This window comes from Eleutherodactylus coqui, chromosome 2 (assembly GCF_035609145.1).
Source record: "Eleutherodactylus coqui strain aEleCoq1 chromosome 2, aEleCoq1.hap1, whole genome shotgun sequence".
Lineage (NCBI taxonomy): Eukaryota > Metazoa > Chordata > Amphibia > Anura > Eleutherodactylidae > Eleutherodactylus > Eleutherodactylus coqui.
In genome coordinates, this window is record NC_089838.1 from 130,424,735 (window position 1) to 130,452,288 (window position 27,554).

At 45.3% G+C, this 27,554-nt stretch overlaps 1 protein-coding gene across 1 annotated transcript; it reads right to left on the reverse strand.

Annotated features, from left to right (window-relative positions):
• UBE2N (ubiquitin conjugating enzyme E2 N) lies at positions 1-25,191 on the reverse strand. Its single transcript, XM_066591522.1, has 4 exons — positions 25,077-25,191; positions 12,083-12,329; positions 4,860-5,000; positions 1-693 (listed from the first exon to the last, which is right to left on the reverse strand). The coding sequence occupies exons 1-4, from the start codon at positions 25,104-25,106 to the stop codon at positions 653-655; spliced, it is 459 nt and encodes a 152-aa protein (XP_066447619.1). The 5' UTR covers positions 25,107-25,191; the 3' UTR covers positions 1-652.
• Between the last annotated feature and the right edge of the window lie 2,363 nt (positions 25,192-27,554).

Consider the following 27,554-nt stretch of genomic DNA (forward strand, 5'->3'; position numbering starts at 1 on the left):
TAGAATAACAAAAAAATATTTTACTAAAACATAAGATATACAGATTTTCAAGACAAGCCATACAAAATGGTCACAAGCTTTGGAAGGTTTAACACTCAAAAAGAAAGAAGGTTAGTGAAGGTCGGGCTGAGATCATAATGGCCTCCTGATTTCGCCATTGTTTCTTCAATCAAGCTTGTCCACCTACTCTGTCTACGATAGCAGCCTACATCAGGCAAATACACTAAGTTCAGGTTAGCTGCATTCAAAGAGCAAAACTAGGAGAACAGTAAAAGGTAGGTGCCCAATAATTAAAAAAAAGAAGAAAAATCAAGATGCAACTAACCTAGAACATCTCCATTTACAGGGCCTACACGCAACTCACAATGCCAAAATGGGGAGATATGGAGGTTGCGCCACCTCTTCTGAACATGCTAATGATAACCTACAGCCTCTGCTCATGCGGTACAACAGTGAATTAGGACAAGACATGAGATTTGCTACTGTGCATTTAATCACCAAAGACTGACCATGTCTGGGCTTTTTTATTCTGTATTTTTTTTTATTTATTTATTTATTTTTTTAAGACTGTGTCCATTAAATGCAAACAAAAAAAGGAAGAAGTCTTGGCAGAACAGAAGATTTGATGCACACTTGGGAGATCAAGAAGAACTTAAATATTATTCGTGGCGTATAGCCTAGTCCACGCTCTGGCTGCAGGAACAAAGGAAGAATAAAAAGAAAGAATTAGTTACAATGTCACGTAGGTTTCATTCAGTCAGCATGCTGCATCACAGTAGAACAGGAAGCCATTAGAAGGACACAACTTTATGTTGGACTACAGAAAAGCAATTAAACGTCTCCAACACCTTGCAAGAGCAATGTATGTACACAATTACCTTACAAGAACCTATCACTTCTAGCAGGGGAACCCGATAAGAATTTAAAGTGGTTTGCCCATTTCTGAAGGAGTCTAAAGTCTGAACCGTTAGTGAGGCCAATCATTCAGTGTTGCTCAATAACGTGAGTGAGGTCGCACACATTTACGGTACACATCTGGAGGACGCTGCTAAATTACATGTTCTAAGGAGGCGGAGCCACGAGTAGAACTAATGAACATTCACGAGCAGCTAATTTGATTAACACACACAAGGATATTCAGAAGGCACACAATGTAACGGATATGAAGCATACAATCCTCTAGTATAGTGTAGAATATATTACAGAATTCTAAAATGGTGCAAACACAAAGAAAAAGCATCGTGGTAAGAGAGGTTCTTTAACCCCTTAAGAACCAGGCACTTTTTAGAGATTTTACCCATGTGGTAGTTTTACTGTTCTATTTCTTTTCCCCGTCAGGAAAATTATTTTTGCTGCGTTTTTTTCCCTGTGACATATAAGGTGATTTTTTAAATATCTTTTTTCCCTGTCTTTTAGTTTTAGTGGAGGTAAAAAGCTAAAAAAAAATAAAAATTAACATTTATAGTTATTTTTTAATTAGTATATTTACGCAAAAATAAAGTATGGGAACGGATTCCTCATTTTGTTTCGGACGTTTTGATATAGAATATGTATGGTTTTGGTTTACAGGGCTTTGGGTTATTTTCTTTCTTATATATTTTTGTATTCTGTAATTTTTATCTACTTATGTATGCAATAATGTTTTTTAGCATCTATAACCCCCTGCACACGGGCGGAAATTCCACGGCGGGATTTCCTACAGAATTTCCACCCATGGAAGCTGCCATAGGATTGCGTTAGGAAACGCAATCCTAGGCAGACGGCCGCGATTTGTCTACGCGAAATCACGCGCAGAAAACAAATCGCGGCATGCTCTATTTTTGTGCAGGGCTGTCAATCCCCGGCCGCCGGCTCCGGTATCCGCATGCAACGGCTGCCCGTCAGACGGCACATGAAAGAGCCGGAGCCGCGGGGGCTGGTGAGTGCAGCGTTGGTCCCTGCAGGAGCTCGGGTCGGGTCCTGCTGCGAGAACTCTCGCAGCCGGATCCTACCCGGCCATCTGCAGGCGACCTATGTCCCCCATTACGTCATATAAGACCTCCTGGGGGACATTCACATGGTTTTTGTTTATTTTATTTTTCCATAGGAGCCCCAGTTACAAGGGGAAACAACCCCTGTAGTGATAATAGTCACTGGCAGAGTTGATCATTGCCTATTAGGGCCCTGCAGCTCTGCTGTAGCATGGAATCCCGACAGTCACTTTGAGTCCCGGGGTCCCGTAGTGGACGTTACACTTCCACTTTTCAGTACACAGCGCTCATTGAGCACTGTGTACGCGTGGAAGGAGAGGACGGAAAGGGTTAAAATCCCCTCCTGCCTTCTCCTCTGGGTTATCAGCTGTCACTAACAGCTGACAACCTGTCCTGCTTCTGATTGATTACAGAAGTAGGAGGCTTAAATCCCCGCCGTAATTTTACATATGGCTGGGCTTAAAGCCCTGGAACAGGCGTCGTAAATTTACAGTGCCTGGTCCTAAACGGGTTAACCACTTAGTTCACATGGAATTTTTTGTCTCACATAATTCTGACAGCAATGATGGAGTTTTCTTTTTTGCAGGGCATGTTTTATTACTAAATTGCACCATTTTGAATACATGAACGTAGACAAACTGATCAAAATGTTTTTTGGGGAAAATGCCACCATATTTTTTTGTATATACTGTGGAAATGAATATTATTTTAACTTACTGTGCAAAGGTTTTAAACAGGTGTGGAAAAATACTGCAAAATATAAGAATACTTTCAAAAAATAGAAGCGTTAATAGTTTTTGTCAATTATTAAACTGCACAGTGAATGAACAAGAAAGAAATGTGAATCAAATCAATATTTGGGGTGACCGCCCTTTGCCTTCAAAGCAGCATCAATTCTTCTGGGTACACTTGTACAAAGTCAGGAACGTTATAGGATTATAGTCAGGTGTATGATTAACCAATTACACCAAACAGGTGATAATGATCATTCTTTCATATGTAGGTTAAAATACAGTCATTAACTAAAACAACCAGCTGTGTAGGAGGCATAAAACCTAGTAAGGAACAGCCAAACTCTGCTACAAAGGTGAGATTGTGGAAGACAGTTTCATGTCACAGGTAGTGACACAAGGTAGTTATACCACATCAGCAAGGTCTCTCCAAAGCAAAAATGTCAAAGCAGGCTTCAAATATAAGCCTCCCCTGAAAATAATCAATAACTGTAGAAAAAAAAAAAAAAGAAGAGTACATCACCTTAGTAACGCTGTCATCTCCGGCACGTCTGCCTGCAGGTCCCAGCACTCTTCTGCTTATCTTCTTACCGGATATTGAAAAATCCCCGCCTCCTGAAACACTGCCTCTGATTGGCTGAGTACTGTGACCAATCAGAGGCAGCGCTTTCAGAAGGCAGGGATTTTCAATCCCTGGCCAGAAGAGAAGCAAAAGAAGAGTGCCGGGACCTGCAAGCAGACACGCCGGAGATGACAGTACTAATAAGGTGATGTATTCTTTTTCTAAAGTTATTTGATTATTTTCCCTTGCCAGCGTGAAGCCAATCTAAAACATAGAAAATAGGGTGCAGAAAAATGTCAGCAGGTGTTCTGTACTAATGAGTCAAAAACTGAAATATTTGGCTGTAACAGAAGGTAGTTTGTTCACCAAAGGGCGGGAGAGAAGTACAATAATGAGTGTCTGCAGGCAGCAGTGAAGGATGGTGGAGGTTCCATGCAAGTTTGGAACAGCATTTCAGTAAATGGAATTGGTGATTTGGTCAGGATTAAAGGTTGGTCAGGATTAAAGCAGTTATTAGCTCAAAATTATTCTGCAGCAGGACAACAACCCCAAACATCCAGCCAATATCATTAAGAGCTATCTTTAGCATAAAGAAGAACAAGGAGTCCTGGAAGTGATGTTATGGCCCTCACAGAGTCCTGATAACATCATACAGTCTTTCTGGGATTACATGAAAAGACAGAAGGATATGAGCAAACCTACATCCACAGAATATCTGTGGTTAGTTCTCCAATGTTTTTTAAAACGGTGTGCAAGTGTACCTAGAAGAATAGATGCTGTTGTGAAGGTAAAGGGTGGTCACACCAAATATTAAATGGATTTAGATTTCTCTTTTAGTCAGTCACTTTGCAGTTTGTTAATTGAATAATTATAAGAAAAAAATATTAACCCTTCTATTTTTGCAGGCATTCTTGCTCTGCAGCCCATTTTTTACACCTGCCTAATGGCTCATGTCCTCCACAGTTTTTTCACCGCATATTATGCATGCGATGCATGGCCTTGTGATTCATGGTGAATGGAGTCAATGAAAGTCAATGGGCTTGCATTGATCCATGCACATGGGTATGTAGATATGCAAGAGAAATGGATCACAGCATGCTCTATCCCTCTGCGTACCGCACAGCGTGAGCCGTATACATTGGTATAGGCAGCATATGAAATCCTGTCAATATGCAATACATTGTGTCTGGGTGGTGTTTTCATACGCAACCCCACTACGAAACAGAGCGGGGAAATGAAAAAGAAAGTCGCCCTGTGCCTATGTTTGATACGCGAGCATGCGCAGTTCACAAAAATTGGCAAAACGTTGCGCGGAGAACCACACCGTTTTACCGATACAGCGGTGGACATGAGGCCTTAAACTTCAGCACAGCACTATAGTTTTATGGGCTGTTACATTTATGGGAATACCAAATGTGTATTTTTATTTTCGCATGACTTGGATGCTGCAGCACGTACTACATGTACAAGGTGAGCCCCTAGATCCCCTGCAGTGTGAAGAGTGGACAACACTGGGCATCCTGCTCAGGTTCATATACATATATGCTTTCTATGACTAGGTGTAGAAGTAATTCTGTTACAAGTAAGCAGCAATACCTGTTTCTATGGCTTGGGCTTCATTTGTCTTCCACTGCTCGGCTACATCGTTTGCTAATGGATCATCTGGGTTGGGTGCGCTTAACAAAGCCTGAATTGATAGAAGCACTGTACGGATCTGCAGAGCTGGAGACCATTTGTCTGCACAGAGAGAAGGTAAAAAGGGCATCAACACTGCTGTGCGAGAGGAAAAACCTGCTATCCAAGCCCAGGTTATATCACGGTGACAAAGGAAAGAGCTTTACAAAACACATACATGACATCCAGTATAGGCAATAAATGACTTACCTGTATGGTCTCGGCAGTCACCCTGGGCTCCGGTATATGCGGATTACAGTTACAGTAAGGCTGGGTTCACATGGGATGGAAATCACGTGGAAAATGTCTGCAGTGGGACCGCACGGAAATTCTGCAGGATGCTTCAAAACACGTACCATTTGGCGCGGTTTTCGAAGCTGCTTTTCAGGCTGTATTCTGCTGCTGAAATCTCTCCCCATAGAGAGAAGAGAGTCCACAGCGGAAACTGCGCCATAATCGACAGGTCACAAATTTGAATTCCGTGTCGCATGCCAGTTTCCGTAGCGGACTGTCAGCAGCATGTGAACAATATTTTTAAAAATATCGTCCACTTTGCTGCTCAGTCTCTAAAAATGCAGTGGAATTTCGGTATGGAGGGTCTGCATGGAAATTCCACGGCAATTGTGCCCCGTGTGAACCCAGCCTAAGGAGTTTCTCACATGTCAATTTGTACTAACATGCCCAACGATCAATTGGGAAATCCTAGAACAGCGCCACCTGCTGTTTCTATTTAGGAGCTCTTCTGTATCCAGTCCACCTCAGTAATTGTTGCAGGTGGTCGCAGCAGCTCAGTCTTCCTTCTTCTCTGCAGTCACACTCAGCACTTGCTCAGTATCTCTTCTGACATCTGAGAAGACTCTAACTTCAGAAGCGGCCGCTCATCACACAAGGAATCCCTCCGCATACCCAGTGGGGCACTGAGTGGAGACTGAGCGTGTGTGACCAACCTGGAGAATTTACGGAGGTGGACACAGGATAGAGCAGCAGGCGATGCAATTCTAACACTTCTAGACTATCTGGGGGTTGAAACATTCTTTAATAAGTGTATATAGTAAAAGTGTTTAGAATTACAGGCAGGATTTCACTATGAACAATATTATCTGGAGACATCGTCCAACGGTGTGATCACGCTGATAGAGACAAGCGGTGTGTAATAATGTGGGGATGCATGGTTGCCTCAAGAGCTAAATGTTTAAGAGGACCTGTCAGGTTGTAAAGTCAGCGGGGCTGGCTGCATAGCTCTGCAGCTGCGGCCCCGCTATCATCGCCTTTTTCCATATTCCTCTCCGTTCGAGCTTCTGGATATGGGAACCTGTGAAGGGGATAGTCCCCACCACGCCCCTGATAGATTCATAGCGCCAGGAGCCGGATCTACGAACAATCATATAGGCGAGTGGATGAAAAACAGGAAAGTCTTCTCATGTTATAGCACATTGTAGTGATTGATAGCAATTATGTTGCATTCTCGTATGATTATGATAGAACAGAGGCTCATCCCAAATTAGGGAGAAAGTTTGCATGAACATTCCTAAGTCTTTTGAAAAAATAAAAAGCTGGGGAAAAAAAAGACAAAAGAAAGAAAAATGCTGCAGTGTAAGGCCTGTCTTACTGGTGTAACCAGTTACCAAGCGTCAGTCACTCTTCACATATGGGCGCTGCGGACATTTGTACCATAAATGCACTCTGTGATACTTCTACCCCCCCCAACATTATAATTTGTCTAAAGGAGGAGACACCTCAAATATTAACAAACAGGGAACCCCCAGTAGGTGACGGTTACTATGTAGGCAGCACTGTAAAGATTTTGCTTTTTAACCCTTCACTGCCAAGTCAGTATTTTCTCCCCACTTTCAAAGAATCATAACTTCTTTATTCTTCGACCAGCAAAGCCATGTGCGGGCTTGTTCTTTACGGGGCGAGTTGTATTTTTCAATTGTGCCATTTAATGTACCATATGAGAGAGAGAGAGAGACTTAAAGGTTTCTAAGGGAGATGAAATGTCAAAACAAAATGGGCGGGGGGGGGGGGGGGGGTAGTGGAGGAATTAAAGGGGACGCTTACTAAAAAAACCCATTTTTTTTAGTCCCCATAGGAGACTAAAACCCTGGATAGCACCTCATAATCTTGCCGCTGATGAACTGTTAAGGTGAAAAAGGGAACCATTTCAATCCCACTGTCAGAACAGTGGCATTAAAATGGTTAACAGCCGCGGTTGTAGTCATCTCCTGCTGCATACATAGGAAGGCAGGATATATTCTTTTGTCTCTCTGTAGCACTCTCATAAGTAAAATTATAATGGAGGATATTACACAGCAATACTGAGCAGTGTAGCTGTGACATAAGTCAACATTAGTTGCAGCAACACATCAGTAGTACTGCCAATTTCATAGTTTTCCATTTCTTTAGTAGCAATTTCATAGCATTATCGCACCTGAACTTCTCAGCCCTCCTATGTCTCATCTTATCTTGCCTTCCAATAACTGGTGTATCACACTTCATCCCTTTAACTAAGCATGTTCTTCTTGTGCAGTAAGGCCGGCTTCACACAACCGGGTCAGATAGCACATAAGAGATCCTGCAGCGGATTCCGGCTGTGAAACCGGCCGGTGAGTCGGTGTACCTGTGGTTTCTGCATTGTGTATATTTTTTTCAATATTTGTATTTCCTGCTTAGCGATGAAGCGAGTACCCACGGCCCATACCCAATGTTAATGGCTAATGACTTCAATAAAGGCCGTCCGCAGCAAAATAGAGCATGCAGCAATTTTTCCTCCGCTCATTCTTTTCCTGAGCATAAAACCGATATTACATGCCTTTCAATGTGTGCGATTTGCTGCGAATTCTTCATACGGATGCCGATCGCGGATTCCACAATAGGAATCCAGTTGTGTGAAGCCAGCCTAAGGAGTCACCATTTCTGCTTTGCTGTCTCTGTAAGGATTGAGTGTCTGGTGCAGTGAGTCCATCAGACTTGCCATGATTAGGGAGAACTACTGACATGCCCTAAGACTCAAAGCACATGACCACTTTTTTGAGTCACGTATTGCCCGTGTAATTCCACAAACCGCACACAGCCCCACTGAAGCCTATGAGGCTACAACACGTGCAGCATTTTTCTCATGGACCGATGGTCCACATGAAAAAAATTTGTGTCATGTGCCAATCCCTTCTGAGAATAGGACATGTAATCCCGAATGTGCAGTGTCTATGCATATCAGACATCATACGGGCGCAACTTGCACTATAGCCATGTGTTCTTGGCCTAAGAGAAAGCACTGGTTTGCTTTATCCAACACCTTTACTGCCAAAGTTAGGGCCCCAAGTCTAAGACTGGCAACATGACATGCCAGTGCTTGTGTTCCTGCATTAGATCCAAGAAGAGATTAATTAGACATGTAAAGGCTCATTTACACGCAATGATTAAATCGCATAAAATTTGTTTAAACAACTGCAAAGGAGCAATAATCGTTGCGTGTAAACGTGGCCATTGTGCACTTTTCGGCTGAATGATGATTTTAAGGTAAGCTTAAAATCCATCGTTCAGTTGCAGAAAGATAAAGGGTCTCTCAACAGACCTTATGCTATGTTCTCTGCGGGAGCCGGGAGATTACATTGTAATCTGCCAGCAGCCCCGATGAGAAGAATTGCAGCTGTGTGCACAGCAGGGCGTGTGATTATTCACATGCTGGGCTCTGCAAACAGCTCCTGGAGGCCCTTTTACATGCAAATGAAGATGATAAAGGGTTAATGGACATTAGTGTCCATTAACACTTTATGCAAAAAGATCGCTAAAACTTTCAATCGTTTGAAAGATTATATTTGCGTGTAAATGGGCCTTAAGACAGAATACCAGCGTCTCTCTCTGTATAAGAAAAGCAGGGTGCCCATGTATTGTACCATACGTGTCACATAGAAGGCAGTTCAGTTTAAATGGCAATGTAATATGACATGCCCTCCTCTTCCTCACATCACGTGATCAGCTCATTTTACACAACAGATAACCTTGGAGTGAACCCGTCACCACTCCCGGCATGTCTACTTTAGTAAATACTTGCATTCCCCATGACATAATTCTGGGTAATCTTTTCACATAACTGTGTCACGCCATTCTTCTGTTTTCCCTGGAATGTATCTATAAATCAGCATTCCCTTTCCCCCTGTTGCAGGATGTTGCTGTCCGACAAGGTCAGCGTGTACACACACGTCCACAGCGGTAACAGTCTGCTGTCACTTTATTCATACATTTCCAGGAGGAATACAAGAGTGATAGCATGACTTAGTTTTCTAAGAAAAATGCTCCAGAACTGCTATTTCATGGAGAACACAATTCTTTACTAAACCAACCTGTCAGCAGACCCAACATGGTTATAGGGCAATTTTGTTAGATGGGGGCATACTACAAATATGCCAACTTCTGTTACTTTACTGACACCATTATTAACCAAGTTAGCCCTCAATTAAAACACATATGCAAATTTTAATTTGCTTCATCCCTTGTCCGTGGGCTGTGTTGGGGTCATCACTGGCTTGTGCTGCAACTACACCCATTCTGAAAAGTGACTTATAAAGTTTATTTTAAGGGCGCCCACCCACTGGCGGGTTTTTTCCCTGCGAAATTCGCAGCATTTTTCTCTCTGCAGGGGTCTATGGGACTTGTAATGTTAAAATCGCGATCGCGCAAAATCGCAATTCCGCGGTAAATTGCGATTTTGCGCGATCGCGATTTTAACATTACAAGTCCCATAGACCCCTGCAGAGAAAAAAATGCTGCGAATTTCGCAGGGAAAAAAAACGCCAGTGGGTGGGCGCCCTAAGTCTGTACCTTCCAAATTTGGTTTTTACTATTTTCCCAGCTTACTGCCCCAGAGTCCCATGGCCATATCCACATGGATAATGTTGCATTGGGACGGTATAAAACCAATCTCCTTTGGTATATACTACTTTAAATATTTACCACCACTTGCTTTTCACTTTAGTCAATCCGCTCCCTGGGCTTAGAGAGGTGCTGACTGCCAGACTCCGCACTACAATACTGCATTTGTGATCTCATATGTCGGCGTTTCTCCCCGTGCGATACGTCCCTCCTCCGTCTCACAGCTTATTGGAGGTTTAAAAATGAAGAGAACACAACAAAAGACAGTTTTATAAGTCTTACTTCAATTGTGGATAAAATGCCTGGAGGGTTTCTAGGAGATGCTATCATGGAGGACCTCAAGGAAAATAGCTGTATAACTCTATATTAGTATGGGTTTATGAGAGATCAGTTCTGTCAAACCAACCTGTTTCGCTTGTATGAGGAGGTAAGTTTGAGACTGGATCGGGGAGAATCACTGGATTTTGTGTATTTGGACTCTTCCAAAGTGTTTGATTCTGTGCTGCATAAAAGGTAGGTATATAAAACGAGAATGTTTGGTCTGGGTGAGAATGTGTGTAAGGGGGTAAGTAACTGGTCAGTGATAGAAAGCAGAGGGTGGGTATAAATGGTACAAACTCTGATTGGGTCACCGTTACTAGTGGGGGACCACAGGGGGCAGTGTTGGGCCCTACTCTTTTTAATATATTTATTAATGACCTGGTAGAAGGATTGGACAGTAAAATACCAATATTTGCAGATGATACAAAACTATGTAAAGAAATTAACACAAGAGAGAATGCAATGCAGTTACAAAGAGGATCAGAAAAGCGGCATATGAGGTTTAACACTGATAAATGAAAAGTTATGCACATGGGCAGAGGAAAGGCATGTCACCACTGCATACTAGATGGGAAACACCGACATGGAAAAGGACTTTTATTTAACTGTTAACTCAACTGGAGCAACTAGTGTCAGGTAGCTGCTGCCAAGGCAAATAGGATCATAAGGTGCATCTAAAGAGGTCTAGGGGCACACAACAAGAACATTGTTCTTCCTCTTTACAAGTCACTGGTCAGACCACACATGGAATATAGTTTTGGGCACCGGTACTCAAGGAGGACATAACAGAGGTTGAGTGGGTACAAAGGCGGGGAACTAAAGTAATACATGGAAAGGGTGGACTACAAGACTCAGAGAGGTAGTCAAAATTGTGTTTAGTTTAGAAAAAAAGATAGAAGGCTAATAACTATGCAAAGATATATCAGGGGACAATACAAGGATCTCTCCCATGATCTGTTTATACCCAGGACTGTGACTGTAATAAGGGGGCATCCTCTACGGCTAGAGGAAAGAAGGTTTCTACATCAATATAGAAGGGGTTCTTTACTGTAAGCGCAGTGAGACTATGGAACTCTCTGCCTGAGGATGTGGTGATGGCAAATTTGATAAACGAGTTCAAGCCTGGGTGCCTTTCTTGGACGATACAGTATAATATGTTATCATTAATGACTTCAAAAGGGTCGTTGCTCCGGGAATTATTCAGATTGCCAGATTGGAGTTGCAAAGGATTTTTTTTCCCTTTAAATGATGAAAATTGGCTTCTATCTTATTGGGTTTTTGCCTACTTCTGGATCAACATTGCAGGGGGAGGTAATAGGCTAAACTGGATGGACAGGTGTCTTTCAGCCTAGCATGCTATGTTACCTGCTCCCTAAGTAAATAGGGAAGAGGGCTGAGGGGGAGATCTTTAAAACAAAGCTCCTCCTTCAGGTGATTTTCAAATAAATTAGGGAAATGGCAAATCCGTAACACCGTTATCGGCACCGTTCTCTATAGGCAGACAGACAATGTTGCAGAGGCTCCTTTCCCACTACTGTTTCAGGGGTACTTTTAACGCCTGTTCCAGATTTGGGTCTCGTTCAAACCTGCGTCAAAGTTTCCAATCGGGGCCTCAGACGTAACTTTCCATTAAAATCAAGGATGAAACGGTACGGCATACAGTGCTATTATGTTCTGGAAAATGCCGGCACAATAACAGGGTCCTTTATAATGAATGGATCTGGTGTGTGCCTTATCTGCCACTGTTTTGCTTCTAGGATAGAGCTAAAATTCTGTGCTAGTGCAATAGAGTCTTTACAGTAAAACTAGTGCGGTCTGCAGCACTATGCTTGCCAGTAAAAACACCAGAGACTCAATGGATGTAAACTATCTCCAGAGCCTCATATGCAGTAGGTAACCAATGGATGAGGGATTGTTGCAGTATAGAGATCCAAGTTAGTTAGTAGTCTTACCTTTCAAGATATCTAAACATATCCTCCCCAGCTTGTCTACATTGGGGTGATAGATTTTGGTCATGAAGCGTACTTTAGGGGCTGCCATTGGGTACTCTTCTGGAAGGAATAATTCAAGTTTAAATGTCCCTCCTTCAAAGGGCGAATCTTGTGGACCCGCAATTACAACATGGAAGTATCGTGCATTGCAGTCATCTGGCTCCGCCTTTATCCCAGGAACTGGCTCTGCCATTAAGCGCTGGGTTTCCTACAATATACAACAAATTCATCAATATGTAAATGCATAGAAATGAAGAAAAACCCTCAAGGATCAGTCGACTGCCTAAATAGCATGCGCTTATGTCCAATCTGCTCGACTCCGCTAGATCATCATTATGGGAAATACAGACAGCGATTTAAGTGTAAAAAAACCTTCCATACCCAGAACACACAAAACAAATGAGACAAAACTGATATGCAGCAGAGTTGGTAATGCAGCTTTGGAGTTAAGCAAGACAGAGATGGTGCAATTCGACTAGAAAGTACGTCCAACCACCTTACTTCAAGTCCTATTGGAGCAAATGAACATCATAATGGAGGATTTCTGCTTGGGACCGCAGACTGGAAAGCTGTTGCAAAGTACCTCACTTCTGTAAGACTTGGCACAGCCATATTTACATGACGCCCTATGTATCTGCTGTAGGGTTTTACTTGACAAGACAGGCAAAGTCTTGCTGCAGCACTGTGTACATGATGACTTTATACCCGTCAGGGGGCCACCATGTCCTACAGGGAGTGACATGACAGCATCTCCACAACAGCTTGACAACGTGGCTGTGTTTGCATACAGACTCAAAATGTCTCAAGAATTCTAGTCACACAGGAAAAAAAGGACTGTTTAGCTATGCATGGTCAAACTACTAACGACCACTTGTCTGTGGGTATGTGAGTGCTTCTCATGCTCCACCCCTGGTGAGGTCATCAAAGGTCCTACAACATATATAAAACACAGCCTGACTGACAGAAGAACACTACAGTTAGGACTCTTGAAAGGGGATGACAAAAATAACAAAATGAGAATACAACTCAGCAGTCCTGACAGAAGACACCGACCTACCGCCACCACAGAGATCCGGTGAGCTAAAGGACCTGCAGTGATTTCACTGCTGTGGATGTAGTGCAGCTGTGTGTTTGATGTGTGGGGTCAGGATGGATGTAGTAGGGCTGTGTGTGGGGGGGATCATAATGGATGTACCATGTAGCAGAGCTGTGTGTAATGTGTAGGAATCAGGATGGATGTAGTAAAGCTCGGTGATGTGTGATGGTCAGGATGGATGTAGCAGAGCTTTGTGTGTAATGTGTGGGGTCAGGATGGATGTAGTAGAGCTGTGTGTGTAATGTGTGGGGATCATAATGGATGTACCATGTAGCACAGCTGTGTGCCGCATTGCACCACCAGAAACACTGGTTCTATAATTTCCTAATAATTACTAGTATTCTAAAACAAACACTATGCTATGAGTTTTTAGACCCTTTCAGGCACTTTTTATTACTTTCCCATCAAAGGGGTGTGGCATTGTGCACCAAATCTTGGTGTATAGTAAGCCTACTAATAAGTGGTATAAAATTAGACTCGGCAGTCTAAAGAGTCAACAGAATTATCATTCATCAGATCCCCTGTGATAAATCTGTCGCATTTTAAGACTGTCTAGTCTTTGTTCACACTATCAGACAGTATTAGTAAATCTGTCACACTATGCTGTGTATACAGGAATCATAGAATGGTAGAGTTGGAAGGGACCTCCAGAGTCATCTGGTCCAACCCCCTGCTCAGTGCAGGATTCACTAAATCCTCCTAGACAGATATTTGTCCAGCCTCTGTTTGAACACTTCCATTGAAGGAGAACTCACCACCTCCTGTGGCAACCTGTTCCACTCATTGATCACACTCAAAAAGTTTTTTCTAATATCTAATCTGTCTCTTCCCCTTCAGTTTCATCCCATTGCTTCTAGTCTTTCCTTGTGCTAATGAGAATAGGGCTGATCCCTCTGCACTGTGACATCCCTTCAGATATTTGTAGACAGCTATTAAGTCTCCTCTCAGCCTTCTTTTTTGCAAGCTAAACATTCCCAGATCCTTTAACCGTTCCTCATAGGACATGATTTGCAGACCGCTCATCATCTGGGTAACTCTTCTCAGAACTTATTTCAATTTAAAAAAGACATAGACAAACTGGAGAGCCCAGAACTGTTAGTTGCTGCTCACTGTAAGTTTGTCAAGAACTTTTTGAATACCAACACAGGACCTTGTGTCATTTTGCTCACTGAACAGTGAGATCAGGAGGGAATGTACAGTAGCTGTCATGTTGAGGGGGCCTACAGGTTCACATAAATGTTTAAGAAGCTGTCAGTTAGGCCAGATTCACGAGTGTGCTGGTAAAGGTCAGCAATACGGATGTATTACTGAGGATATTACATCAGTATATCATTAGTATAGCAGTAAAGCATGCAGTATCAGTAGGACATACTGGAAAAGACAATGGAGCAGCTGACCATAGCAACGAGTCCAATTTCAGCTCGTTTTAAGAAGCCCCTTTGCAAAAGAAAGAATAAGGCCGCCTGCAGACTGGCAGAAATTCCACAGTGGGATTTCCCACGGAATTTCCGCCCCTGGAAGCTGCCATAGGATTGCGTTAACAAACGCAATCCTATGCAGACGGCCGCGATTTGGCCGCGCAAAATCTCGTGCGGCATGCTCTATTTCCGCCGGCTGCCCGCACATGAGAGAGCCGAGGCCGCGGGAGCAGGTGAGTGACGCGCTGCTCTCAGCAGACGCTCGGGTCAGGTCCCACTGCGAGAATTCTCACAGCTGGATCCGACCCGGCCGTCTGCAGGCTGCCTTAGTTGGTGTTAAGTAACTGTTGCACTTTTTCCTTTGTACCAGTTTTGATAATTCTCCCCCATTATATAGTAAAACACAAAGAGATTTGTACTCCAATTTGGGCAAATGCTAGCAGGCACTATAGAAGATCACATACGGTGTGACGCAAATCATTTGTGAGACACTTTTACTTATCAAAAAGCACGTCAAACGTTCAAGAGCCACTGAGGAGAGGCATAGTTTACGAAGGAAAAAACTTGGCTTGCTTCCTGGACTTCGTAGGTGACCTCAATGCGTAAGATAATGCGGACTAAGCCCATACTATAACTCTATAAACCCTTATAAGACTGACGTGATAAATGACTGCAAGGTCTTCTCCAACATCTCCTCCATTGACATTTTACAGGTGTCATCTGATCCTTCCATGCATGCTTTAGCTATCTCACTAGAAGACGCCAAGAAGCCATTAAGAAACAGAACTAAGAATATGTGTAATGTTAATAGAAAGTAACCGAGTTAGGAGCTTTACTGTACAGGACTGCCCCATACGTAGATTAGATATACTGGCCTTTATGACATGCTTGTAAGGAACTCTCATCACAGACGTAAGGTGGATAAACCTTACTTATATTTCAACCGTGTAATAAGATCCTCACCAGTTACCATCTGTTCTGTGCTTCCAAGTACCAGCATACAGGCTGGAGGCTGTTTAACCTTTTATCCCACGTGAAGCGTAACAGTCATTACTCTTCCCTAGAAGGACAATCTGAACCATGAGCACAAAAACTTGTCTAAAAGGTGGCGCTACTGCCCAACCCCATATATTTCAATCTCTGGAACTATCAGATATGTTGTGTGTACAACTACATTAATGGAGTTTGCCAGGTTTAAACTATTGCTGACCGAGCCGCACGATGGGTCATAGAAGATTGGCGGGGATCGGCTGCCTGGGACCCCAACCGATTGGTTGATCACAGACGTTGCTGTATAAAGTTACCTTTAAAAAAAAACAAAAAAACAGCGGACTACAGCTCCAATCTAGAGGATTCCTTAAGAGACGGTGGCTATGGATAAATATTAGAGATGAGCGAGCATACTCGCTAAGGACAATTGCTCGGAAGAAAAGGTTCGGGTGCCGGCGGGGGAGAGCAGGGGGGAAAGGAGGGGAGATCTCCCTCTCTCCCCCCTGCTCACTTCCGCAACTCACCGCTCACCCGAACCTTTTCTTCCGAGCAGGCAGGTACTCGCTAAGGACAATGCTCGCTCGAGCAATTGCCCTTAGCGAGTATGCTCGCTCATCTCTAATAAATATGTGAAAATATGTAGAAATACAAAAGGATGGGACTTACCTGGTGTGGAGCAGCCGCCCGATGACAGGCATCCACACCGTTAGTCCAGGAAGGCTCTACAAATATATCCAGAAGAGCAGAATCCTTAGTTGTTAGAGAGAGCCCGTAGGTGAAGAGGACCTCGGTCGAGAACACAAGATAAGGTAGAAAAAGAACCCCGCACTTCTTTACAATTTGGATAATGCAAACAATGTAGATCTATTGATGAAGAGGACTTACTTCGTAGAGGAGCCCCATAGACACACAGGACTCCTCTAAATGCAAGTACGCCCTCAGCGAACCAGAAAGAGTCCTGGAGGATTTCAGCTTCAATTGGTTTCTTGGTAAATGAACACATGTAGACACAGACAAAGGTAGAGATAGGGACAAGGCCAATAGAGTGCAACACATTTCGGAGCTAATCTTGCTTTTTTTCAAGCACAAATCTGGTGGTCTTCGCTGCCATTAGTGGATTCTGCAGCAATTACTGCCTATAGCCTCCTATGGAGAACCGCTGCTTCCTGCACACAAGCGACAAAAAAACCACAGCATGTTCCATTTCTGTGCAGTTTTCCGCCTGGACGGCTTCCATTGAAGTCCATAGAAGCCGACTATCCCGCGACCCTTCCGCATCATCATTGCGGAAAGGCCGCGGGATCCGCGTCATCGCCTAGTGACGGTGCGGCAAGATCTGTACTGCGCATGCACGCCGGCCGACACTCCTGCAGTACAGATAAAGAAGAATCTGGGCAGGTGCGGGTCAACGGCCGGGCACAGGGTCGGATCTGCTGCGGGAACCCAATCCAGTCATGTGCAGGAGGCCTAAACCAGTTAAAACTGAAATCCTCCAGGACTCTTGCTGGGTCACTGAGGGCGTATCTGGATTTAGAGGAGTCCTGTGTGTCTATGGGGCTCCTCTAAGAAGTCAGTCAAGTCCATCAAAAAATCTACATGGTTTGTATTATCCAAATTGCCAAAAAGCGCAAGGTTATTTTTCTACCTTGTTTTATTAAGTTACCTTTACACGGTACAACACCCTACTGCCATACCAGCAACTGTTGCTCCCGTACTTTACATAGGAGCGATAGTCATTCAACTGGATGGAGAAAGACAGGCATCATTCTGGCCGGCATCAGAGTCACTCAAAGATTGAGCGGCTCCCATTTACATGGCCTGACAGTCGCTGGGTTTTTAGTTCGGCTGAAAACCAAACTGCTCCAACAAGTGGCCGCTTCTATATAGGGCGTCTATTGTCCAAATTTGCTGTTTCCATTGATAATAGTTCCATGTAAAGGTACATTTAGTGCCCCATTGACTTGTACAGGAGCGGGGGCCCACCCCAGCATTCCAGGCTACTACGGAGTGTACACTGTGATATGCTCCCGGCACCTCTATATACTAGACCGTGGCGATCACCTGGTTGGCTAGGGTCTCTGGCGGTGGATCCCTGTCCATGCCCTATTCTGAGGAGAGGACATCAATAGTTTAACCCCCACATTATAGGAATGCCGGTGATCTTTCCATACAGTACTCCGCTAGACAGCAGAGCACTCCGTGGAACGTGTAAATGCCCTAAATCATGGGAGGCGTCAAAGTAGAACTTACTGGACCAGCCAAGAGGTGTACAACTTCAGAAGTACATTAAGTCTGGCAGTGACTCAAGAACTAAAGGGCGTAACGTAGATTCGCTACAGAAAAAACTGCAGCAAATTTATAATAGGTCTTATGTACACAGCCCTATAATGGCAACAGTAAGGCAGCACACAGAAGTCTATGGGTCCACACTGTACTGCCCCATGCAGCCACCTTTACACGGAAGCATATGATGTGCCACTGCCCCACTGGATCCCATATTGTGAGAGTATACACTAGAAGCAGTAGGACTGTATACATAACCTAAGACTTAGTTCATTAGGGGTCTTTCTCACATTTTTCAATTGTGAAAAACTGCAAAACTGCAGCATACACAACACTATACCAAGTAACACAACGAAATGGCACCAATTACTAGTGGTGCACACATACCACCACACATGACTGGGCTCCAAAAAAAAAAGTTACATATTTTTTAAAACAATGCATTTTTGCCATGAGTATCCCTTTAAATTCAGCCGATGGAGTGAATTCTGCAGCAAATCCACACCAAAAGGTGAAGATTTTGATGGATTCTGGTGCGGATTTTTTCAGCTTTGGAAAATCTGCTATGCATGAAAGCACCCCAACACTACTCCCTCCTCTCAGTACCCCCACAGTATTAGTGCCTCCACTAAGTGCCCTCATTTGGTAATAGTGCCTCCATTGGCCGTGTCTTGTCTCCCTCTCCCCGCTGAATCTCTAGCCGTGTAGCAATATTGTCTCAAGACGCCTCACGCCTAGTAGTAGCGAGCCTGTGAGAGGTTCCAATGTATGCAGAGGAAATCCTGATTCCTCTGCTTCCCCTGCTCGTACTATACACGAGGAGAGAAAATGGAGAGGGGTCAGGATTTCCTCTGCATCTAGCACCCGTCACAGGCTTGGTAATTGACCGCCAGGCAATCCCTAGTGCCACCACACAGCTTGCCCGAGTGATGTTACTGGTACCCAGTGGCGGGTCTGGCAGGACAGCTAGGAACAACAGACATACCCGCTTCCGCATTTGAAGTTACAGGCGCCACGGCAGGGCTAGTGCCGATTACTGCAAGTTATAGGTCACTGGATGTACCGGCCCTTTACACCAGTCATTTCACTTCTTGCATAGATTCTGCAATTGGGTGTGGAAGACAATACTTAATAAGCCAAGCCCAGTATCAGCAGCACGATCCCCATCATCACCAGCAGCAGCTTGCGTCCGCTTCTTGGAGTATTGGAAGACGTTTATCAAGACTACTGCAAGGGAAAGTGAAGCAGTAGCCTAAAAGGTAAGCAAATTTCAGGATCTGGGCGATGGGAGCATAATCCACTCCATTCTTCCCTTTAAGGAGACGGTCTAGGAAAGAAAAAAAAGGATCTGATGTTTTTTCAGAAACAGCGCCTCATCTGTCCAGGGGCTGCATTACATCTCATCCTCATTTAAGTGAATGGAGCTGAACGGACAGACGCAGCCCATGAGCAGACTGCTTCCAGAAAAACTGCAGACCTTTTTTTTTCTAGTCCTGGATAACCTTCTTAAAGTTAGTCTTGTGCCAAGAGAAATCCTCTAGGTGGAGACGGTTCCTAAAGAGAGGATGTAAGGGTGACAGATGTAATCTGCCAATGTCTGTACCCTATGACCCAGCTCACATGGGCACCACACTGCTGGCACCACTAGGTAATGCAGTGAAAGCAGATTAGATGAATGGCTGGCACCCAGCTCTGAGCTGGCGGCTCTTGGGCTATTCTCTCAAGCCAATCCTGTCTGTCTAGTTTCGTAATCGCTCTGATCAGGCTGACTGGCAACACAACATAGAAACCTGCACTTTTCAACCCTGATGATGAGACAGCAACTGTCTAATCCCGGGTCACAATGTTCCTGAAATACAAAGGAAATCCGAGTATCAAAACCTGCGTACAAAGACTATCCCAGCACTTCCCCTGCATTCATACTTCCACTTCCCGTGGATGTGCAGACATGGCTTCTTCATTGGTGTGCCAACACTGCAACAAACAGAATGGATCTGCACCCCGGGCCGCCCGCACTTGTTACAGAAAGCTCTCAAGACATTTGGACCTCATGCACATAATGCTGTGCGAAGACCCCACATAGAGCCCATGTGACCATATTAAAGGGAACGGGTCACCACCATAAACTAAGTTATGGTGCTGTTCAGTGAGATGGCGAAGGACCGGGGATATATTTTTTATACTTACTTGTGCGCACTCTCCCATAGACTTCTATGGGCGGTCAGATTTTCACACCGCACACTGGCTTCACTACTAGACACCATGGGAGAGTATAAAAATAATAAATCCCCGGCTCCCCACTGAAGAGCACCAGAACTTCGTTTGTCCTTTGGAACCGCAGAATTTTGTCTTGGTGAAGATTCCTCTGCGTATTGTAACTCTTCTGCAGGAATATTGGCCCTGGTGGACAAGAAGCATCTTGCAGTTCCAGCCAATCATACAGAGGTGCTGATATACTCCGAGCAGCTTCCAGGAAAGATTTGTGCTGCTTGCGCCAAATTATGACCTCCCATCAGCAGGGTGCAACAGAAATCTGCATTTCACTGCTCGGTGATCCAATTTTTGTGCTCATTTGCCCGATAGAATGTTCTCTCTCTGTTTCTTAGACGGCAATGGCGCTCAAACTGTCCGTATGCTGTTATAGGCCATCCGTGCCCAGGAGCGATGAGCTGTACGTCTGGAGACATTAGTCGGGGCGCCAGCGTTGTAATTGACTATTTGCTTGACTATGCAGCTATGGTTTTGAGAGAAGCTCTTGTCCTCGAACACCTTTAGCTGAGGGGTTGTTCCCATCCACAGGATCGCCCCACGCTGGATGCTGTCCTGGATCGCCCCATTCTCTGTACACTCTTCAAACTGTTGCAGGAGAGTGCCCCAACAGGTTGGCATTTTGTAGATCATGGCCCCTGCTAGTTTAGCACTGATTGCCAGGCCTCGTTCAGATTGCTGGATTTTCCCATTCTGGTATGGATTCACACTAAAACGGATCCACGGGAAATTGCTGACATGATGTTATGCTGGGGGTCTTCTCTGATGAAGTGTCCCCTCGTTAATGAATTGCCCTTACGTCTCTTCTGACATTATTGCCCCTCGCAAGAACAAATCTTGGGATCCCCATTTGAAAATGGCTGCCTGCCTTATCTTTCCGCGTTTTGCTTGCCTATGTCTCCCTATGGAGCCTCCATTTTATCGTATCGCACCGCACGAACTTGCGATGTTTGTGTGATGCATTTATAACATTAGAAACTCCTATTGTCTATTGCGCTCAAAAATCGCGGTTGGCAGCGATGTGAGATTATTCTCAGGAAAAAGCATCACTGATGCTCAAAAATCACGCGAACAAGAATGCCATTTTGCCACCATTTTCCCACGGCGATATCGCGATCGGCAATGTGAAGGAGCCCTTACTGAGATTCATTTACCGAAGTATATACGTATGTGTTCTGACGCCAACATGAGCCTGAAGGACGCAGTCATCAGTAGACCCATACGGGGACACGCACCCCTACCGGAGGACGGACCGCAGTCGTCTTCTCCCCTTACATTCAGGATACATGTATATTTGGATGAGCCGAACACGCATGTGTGCGCAGGGAGGACGGGCGACAGTGCTCACCATTGACTGCTATTGGCCAACAGCAATCTGACGCATATGGCCACTTCTAGCCCAAGGCCTCAGTCACAGAATCAGATGCAACTTGCATCGCAGAGCGCACGGACAGCCGTCCAATCAGCTGGGACCGTGCACATTCATGTCACATACATGTCCAGGACACGGACCAGAACAGGGAGCCATTTTTTTCTGCACATGGACTATCAGTCGCTATGAAAACGCACCCAAGTGAATAGTCTCACAGGCTGTATAACGGATCCGTGAAACACACGGACCTAAATATGGCCATATACATACACCTGTAAAACAGACCGCTACATGGGCTACGGCACAATATATTTCCCATATGGTGACAATGGTGGGAGAAACGTGGCGGCCTGTGTAATAAACGGACGGACAAAGCAAGGAAAGGTGTTTGCAGTGGCTGCGCGCGGCTTGTAGAGGGGAGACCGATCAGACGATGACCTCCATCTGCTCTAGTAGGGAACATGGACAGCGCCGGTGACAAGAAAACCCCTCCAAGACCCGGCTGCCGAGTATGAGGAATAGCGCCATTCCTAGCAGACTCCTATGCTGCAGTTTTCTCCTCTGCAGGCTGTATATCTGATTCTCAGGCCGGGCTCACATTAGTGTTTTACTGCTATGTGAGCCGGCGTATTACAGCGATATGATAGTGTATCTCGCGCACGCAGTCATGCGCAGTCTTTTTCTTTTTTTTTTTAAACTTCCCACTCTGATGCTCAGCGACTTTGCGCATAAACACCCCCCATACGATATGTAGTTGCACTTATGGACGCAAAAAACTTGCTGTATAGAGGACAATAGAGCTCTACTGTGCGCAATATGCGGTTAAATAGAACATGCTGCGTTTTTACCGTGCGTATTTACAACATGGAGGGCGCTCGCCTTTAGGGTCGTGAATGGCTAACAATAATATATCGTTCTGGTAACTGCAATTAGGTTTATGCTAAACTTTACAGAAGACACAAAAAACATTCCCATTTACCGCCATCTCGCTTCATCCTATAGAAAGGGAGGGAACTTGATGGTTCCTCATTGGTCTGTTTGCCCTACGACATATTGTAGTTGGTGTAGTTCGCAAGATTGGCCACCAGGGTGCAATAAACCAAAATTTGAATTCATTTTTTTTTACATACAACCTATTGCAGTTACCACAACAATATGCAAGTGTGAATAGAGCAATGAAAATGTATATACTCTCCCTGACTCCATTCACTGCGTGTTATGTGCGCGTAATACGCTATTAAAGTACGCCTGTGTGAGCCTGCCCTCAGTCTGACATTAGTGATCATTTAAAGTGAACCTGCCATGTATTGTATGCGATTCTGAGGGCAGCAAAATTAGCGACAGATACACTAATTCCAGCGGTCTGTCACTTATGGAGTAACGGGCGGGGGATTTAAGAACTTTAAGTCTAGTTTATTAAAGAGCTGCTGCTAGCCCCGCCCATCCTCTGTGATTGGCAGTCTTCTCAGTAAGCAGTGTAAAGGCACCCTTCCGCAGGAGGCTGTCGGGCACACAAATATCTAACAGCCGTCACACCGGCGATCACTATGGCGCTTTCATACCGGAGTGATAGTCGTTCAGAGAATGGAGGTGGAGCAGCCAGAGATCTCTTCCTGCCACCGACTGCAAACAGGCAGATGTCCATAGATGAGCTGCCTGTTCACATGGGCCGATAGGTGAGCTAAACACAAGGCCGCACTGACCAGTGAGCGATGTCTTGCTCAGCGTCCCGTTGGCGGCCGAGTGTGCGCGGGATGACTAGTCTGAATTCACCTTTCCAGCGGTTATCAGGCGATCACCATATAACGGTATCTCAATAGCTAGAAGACTGAGCGGGGTAGTAGCGCCTCTCTTGCAGGGAGCTGCAGGGCATGTAAGTTTACAGGTTCCCTTTGGGGTCTGGGGTGGGCACAGCAATGTGATCAGTGACTGTGCTGCCAATATTAGTAATCAAGAAATACAGCAGCCGCACAGCGCCGCTAGGATTAACGGGAACCCGTCTCGTCCCACCGCACCATGTACTAAGGCCTCATGTCCACGGGGAAAAGAAGAATTAAAATCCGCAGCGGATTTTAACTCTTCTCCTGCCTGCGGATCCGCACACCATAGGGATGCATTGACCACCCGCGGGTAGATAAATACCCGCGGATCGTCAATAAAAGGGATTTTAAAAAAATATGGAGCATGAAAAAAAGTGACATGCTCCATTTAGGTGCGGGTCTCCCGCGGGGACGGCTCCCGCAGGCTTCTATGGCAGCCGTCCGGATCCGCAGGAGACCTTAAATAAGAATAAACTTACCCGCAGAGGGCCGGGAAGGTCTTCTCTTCTTCGCGGCCGGATCTTCCTTCTTCGGCCCGGCGGATGTGCCCGGCGCATGCGCGCAGCCGGCCGAAGAAAGAAGATCCGGCCGCGAAGAAGAGAAGACCTTCCCGGTCCGCTGCGGGTAAGTTTATTCCTATTTTCAGCGCTCATGTCCGCAGGGCAGGAGGGACCCCCTGTGGGATTCTCCATGGAGAATCCGTAGCGGGCCCGATTTTCCCCGTGGACATGAGGCCTAAGTGACGGAGCTGATCAAGGGGGTGGCGGGGAGCCGGTGATGTATTACTCTCCCACAATCCGGCGGGGTCGTCCTCTAAAGATTGCACAGCGCTGGAATATCCGACGCCTCTCCCATAGACTTGTACAGAAGAGCGCAGGACTGCGAGGAGTCGGATTTTCCAGCATGGTGTGATCTTCAGAGGGGGGCGGCGCCGCAGCACAGGAGACAATAACATCACCGGCTCCATGGACATGGTTTTTGAATACCCGCCTTTTACCGCGGAGCGTACACATGGATGCCGATTGCAGAATCCGCAACTCAAATCCGGTGGTGAGAGAGCGGTCTCTTTATGGTGCGGCACGGACCACGTCCAGGAGCTGAGGTCTGCCAGGCCGGAGGTGTATGTCTCCCCATCCACACCCAACGGGCGGCTTTCAGGATGCCTTGATATAAACAATCACCTGGTTTTGCTGGCAGTGCCGCCACGTTTCAGCGGCGGCTGTAAATGTGGACTAAGAGCTGTAGTCTTGAGAGCTAGTGCTCGCTGTTATCAGCCATTTCTGTCTGGCTGCAAGGATCACTGAAAGCAGAGCTAGACAGCACGGCCCCCAGGATCATAGATGCCCCTCCATGCTGACATGCCGACTCTCTGCCGGCGGTACCAGAGCGGCAGTCTCCGCGCTGCCGCTGGAGGGCGGGCTGCCCTGGCGGCGGCGGTGGGTGTGGCCCCCATACACCATTCAATGAGTGTGAAGTCGGCGTGCCCGGCCACACAGTGTAGAGCTACTGCTACAGCAGGGGGAGCCCGGGGTGAGAGCGCAGACAGGACACAGCCCATTCATACAGCGACTCCTGGGGCGCCATAGACCAGGCCGCTCCACCACCAGGCGGCTGCCATATTGGCGAGGAGCGGAGCAGCCCGGGCTCCCCCCATCACACGCGATGGTTGGTCCCGGCTGTAAGGCGGGATGCGGGAGGACTGTATTACCTTAACGATCCTGCGGGGTAACCCGGTCATCCTGTCTTATACTGAGTACAGCCTCGACTGTCTGCGTGCCGCCGGATCCTCCTGTCACGCACAAGTGAAAATGCGACGTCCGCTTCCGAATACGTCACGACGGCGCCCCGGAGGCTCATGGGAAATGTAGTTGCGAGGGCTGTGATGATGTAATGGGTTTAGGGTTACAATTAGGGCTTGCACTCCATCATTACTATCAACATTTCTCCCCCGTGTTTTGTATGTCTTTGTGGCCGGGCCTCTTACTAGGCGCCTGCCAGCTCCCCATTACAGCACTGTCAGTAGACTGTAAAAGGCTTGAGGCCTACTTCACATGAGCGTACGAGCGTTTGCATGGCAGGAGCGTAGCGTTTTTGCGGAACAAACAATGCTTTTTTGCGCACACATCGGCGTATTTTACCGCACGTTTGTCGCCTACAAGGCATGTTCATTTTCCCACTGCGAACAGACATAACAATTGAAATGGCCAATTAGTCTAATTAATTCCAGATGGGGCCTTTTCCCAGTGGAATCACGCAGCGTATCGCGCATCTCCAAGCGTTTTGCGCGCCCCCAATTGACTTCTATGGGAGCCTATGGTGCGCAAATACAAAGGAAAATAGAGCATGCTGCGTATCATTTGTGTAACCGGAATGCGCAGGGGAAAAACGTGAATGTGACAAACCTGTTGAAATCAATGGGTTCTATTCTCTGCGTATTGCGCACGTGAATGCGGCTGTGTGAAACTGGCCTAAGAGTTTCCCACCTTAAGTGCCTATTCAGATGGTAGCAGATATCGTCCGGCTGTGAAAACGGCGGCCGATATACGCTTGTGTTTATAAGCCCTTATTTAGGTTTTTTATGATTGACTTTTTGTACATAAAAAAAACCACTTTTTTATTTTAAAGTTTTTCTTTTGTGTTGCCGGATTCCAAGAGCCATAGCATTTTTATTTTTCCACGAACGGAGCTTGTTTTTTTTGCGGGATGAACTCTAGTGTTCTTTTTTCCAATTTTTGGGAACATATAACATTGATTACTTTTTATTCATTTTTTTTTCTAAAGGCAAGATTAACAAAATCTGCAATTCTGGCATGATTTTTATTTTTAACGACCTTCATCGTGCGGTATAAATAATATACTATATTAATTCTGTAGGCCAGTACCATTATGTCAATACCAAATTTATACAGGTTTTTGTTTTTCTTTTTAACTCTTTCAGACTTTCATTTTTTATCACACTTTTTCGTTTATCACTGCATTCAAAGACCCCTAACATTTTTCTTTGTTTGTCAATGGTGCTATGTGTTTTTTTTTGCGTGGTCAGTTGTACCTTTTAATGGTGCCATTTGTTTACCCATGCAACGTTTTGATCACTTTCTATTCTGTTTTTTTGTAAAGCAAAATTAGCTATATTCACCATGTTTTTTGTATTTTTTTTCCTGACATACACTGGGCAGGTTAAATAACGTACTAACGTTTTTCTCTGGGTCATTACAAATGCAGTGATACCGCATATGTGATTTTTTTTTTACATAGTAAAGGGGTAAAAGTGGGGTTTTGTCGTATTTATAACTTTTTATTTTTGTCCCATTATCAGCATCTATACTTTACTATAGTAATGCATTAAAAAGCCTATGAGGACAGCCAGAGGCTAAGCCACATAGGCCACAATACAGGACATACCCGGAGGCTATATCTAGGTGCTATATCAAACCATTGGGACCCCGTGATCACATCGCAGGGGTCCGATGGGTGATAGAGGGAGCCTCCTCCCCGTCTGCCTTTTACATGCCGTGGTCGCACTGTTTAAACTGACCGCCAGAGCGAACAAGCAAACTGTGTTGTTGTTTGTTCAGGTGAACGATTTCTTGCCCCATGTAAAAGGACCCAAATTTACCAATTACAGGAGCATTAGTGGTTTCTGCTTTATGTCCTTTTACAATGGCTGATTATCAGGCCTGAATGTTCCTCCATTCGCCCAACAATCACACTGTATAAAAGGACCAAGGATCAGCCACTGGCCTCGTTTTATTGCGAATTACCACACTAAAATGCGAGTGTTAGCAGAAGACGCTAATGCTCATGTAATAGCATCCTTCGACCTCATTTACATTTCAGTATTGCCTCAGTGATTTTATACCAAAACCAGGTGTGAATGAGCGACGCCTTAAGGTGCCCTTTAGCAGCTGTCAGCGGAACAGCCATTTCCCCAAGCTCCTCTATACATGTGAATGTTCAGGTTTAGTGTTGATTCAGACGACCGTATATCGGCTGGGTTTTCAGGCCGAGCCAATATATAGTGTCCTTGTCTGCAGGTGGGGGGGGGAGGATGGAAGAGCCAGGAGCAGGAACTGAGCTCCCGCCGCCTCTCTGCCCCTTGCCACTATTTGCAATAGGAGGGGGCGAGATGGGGGCAGAGCTAAGTCCTAGCGCTTAGCCCCTCCCCTCACATTGCAAATAGGGGAAG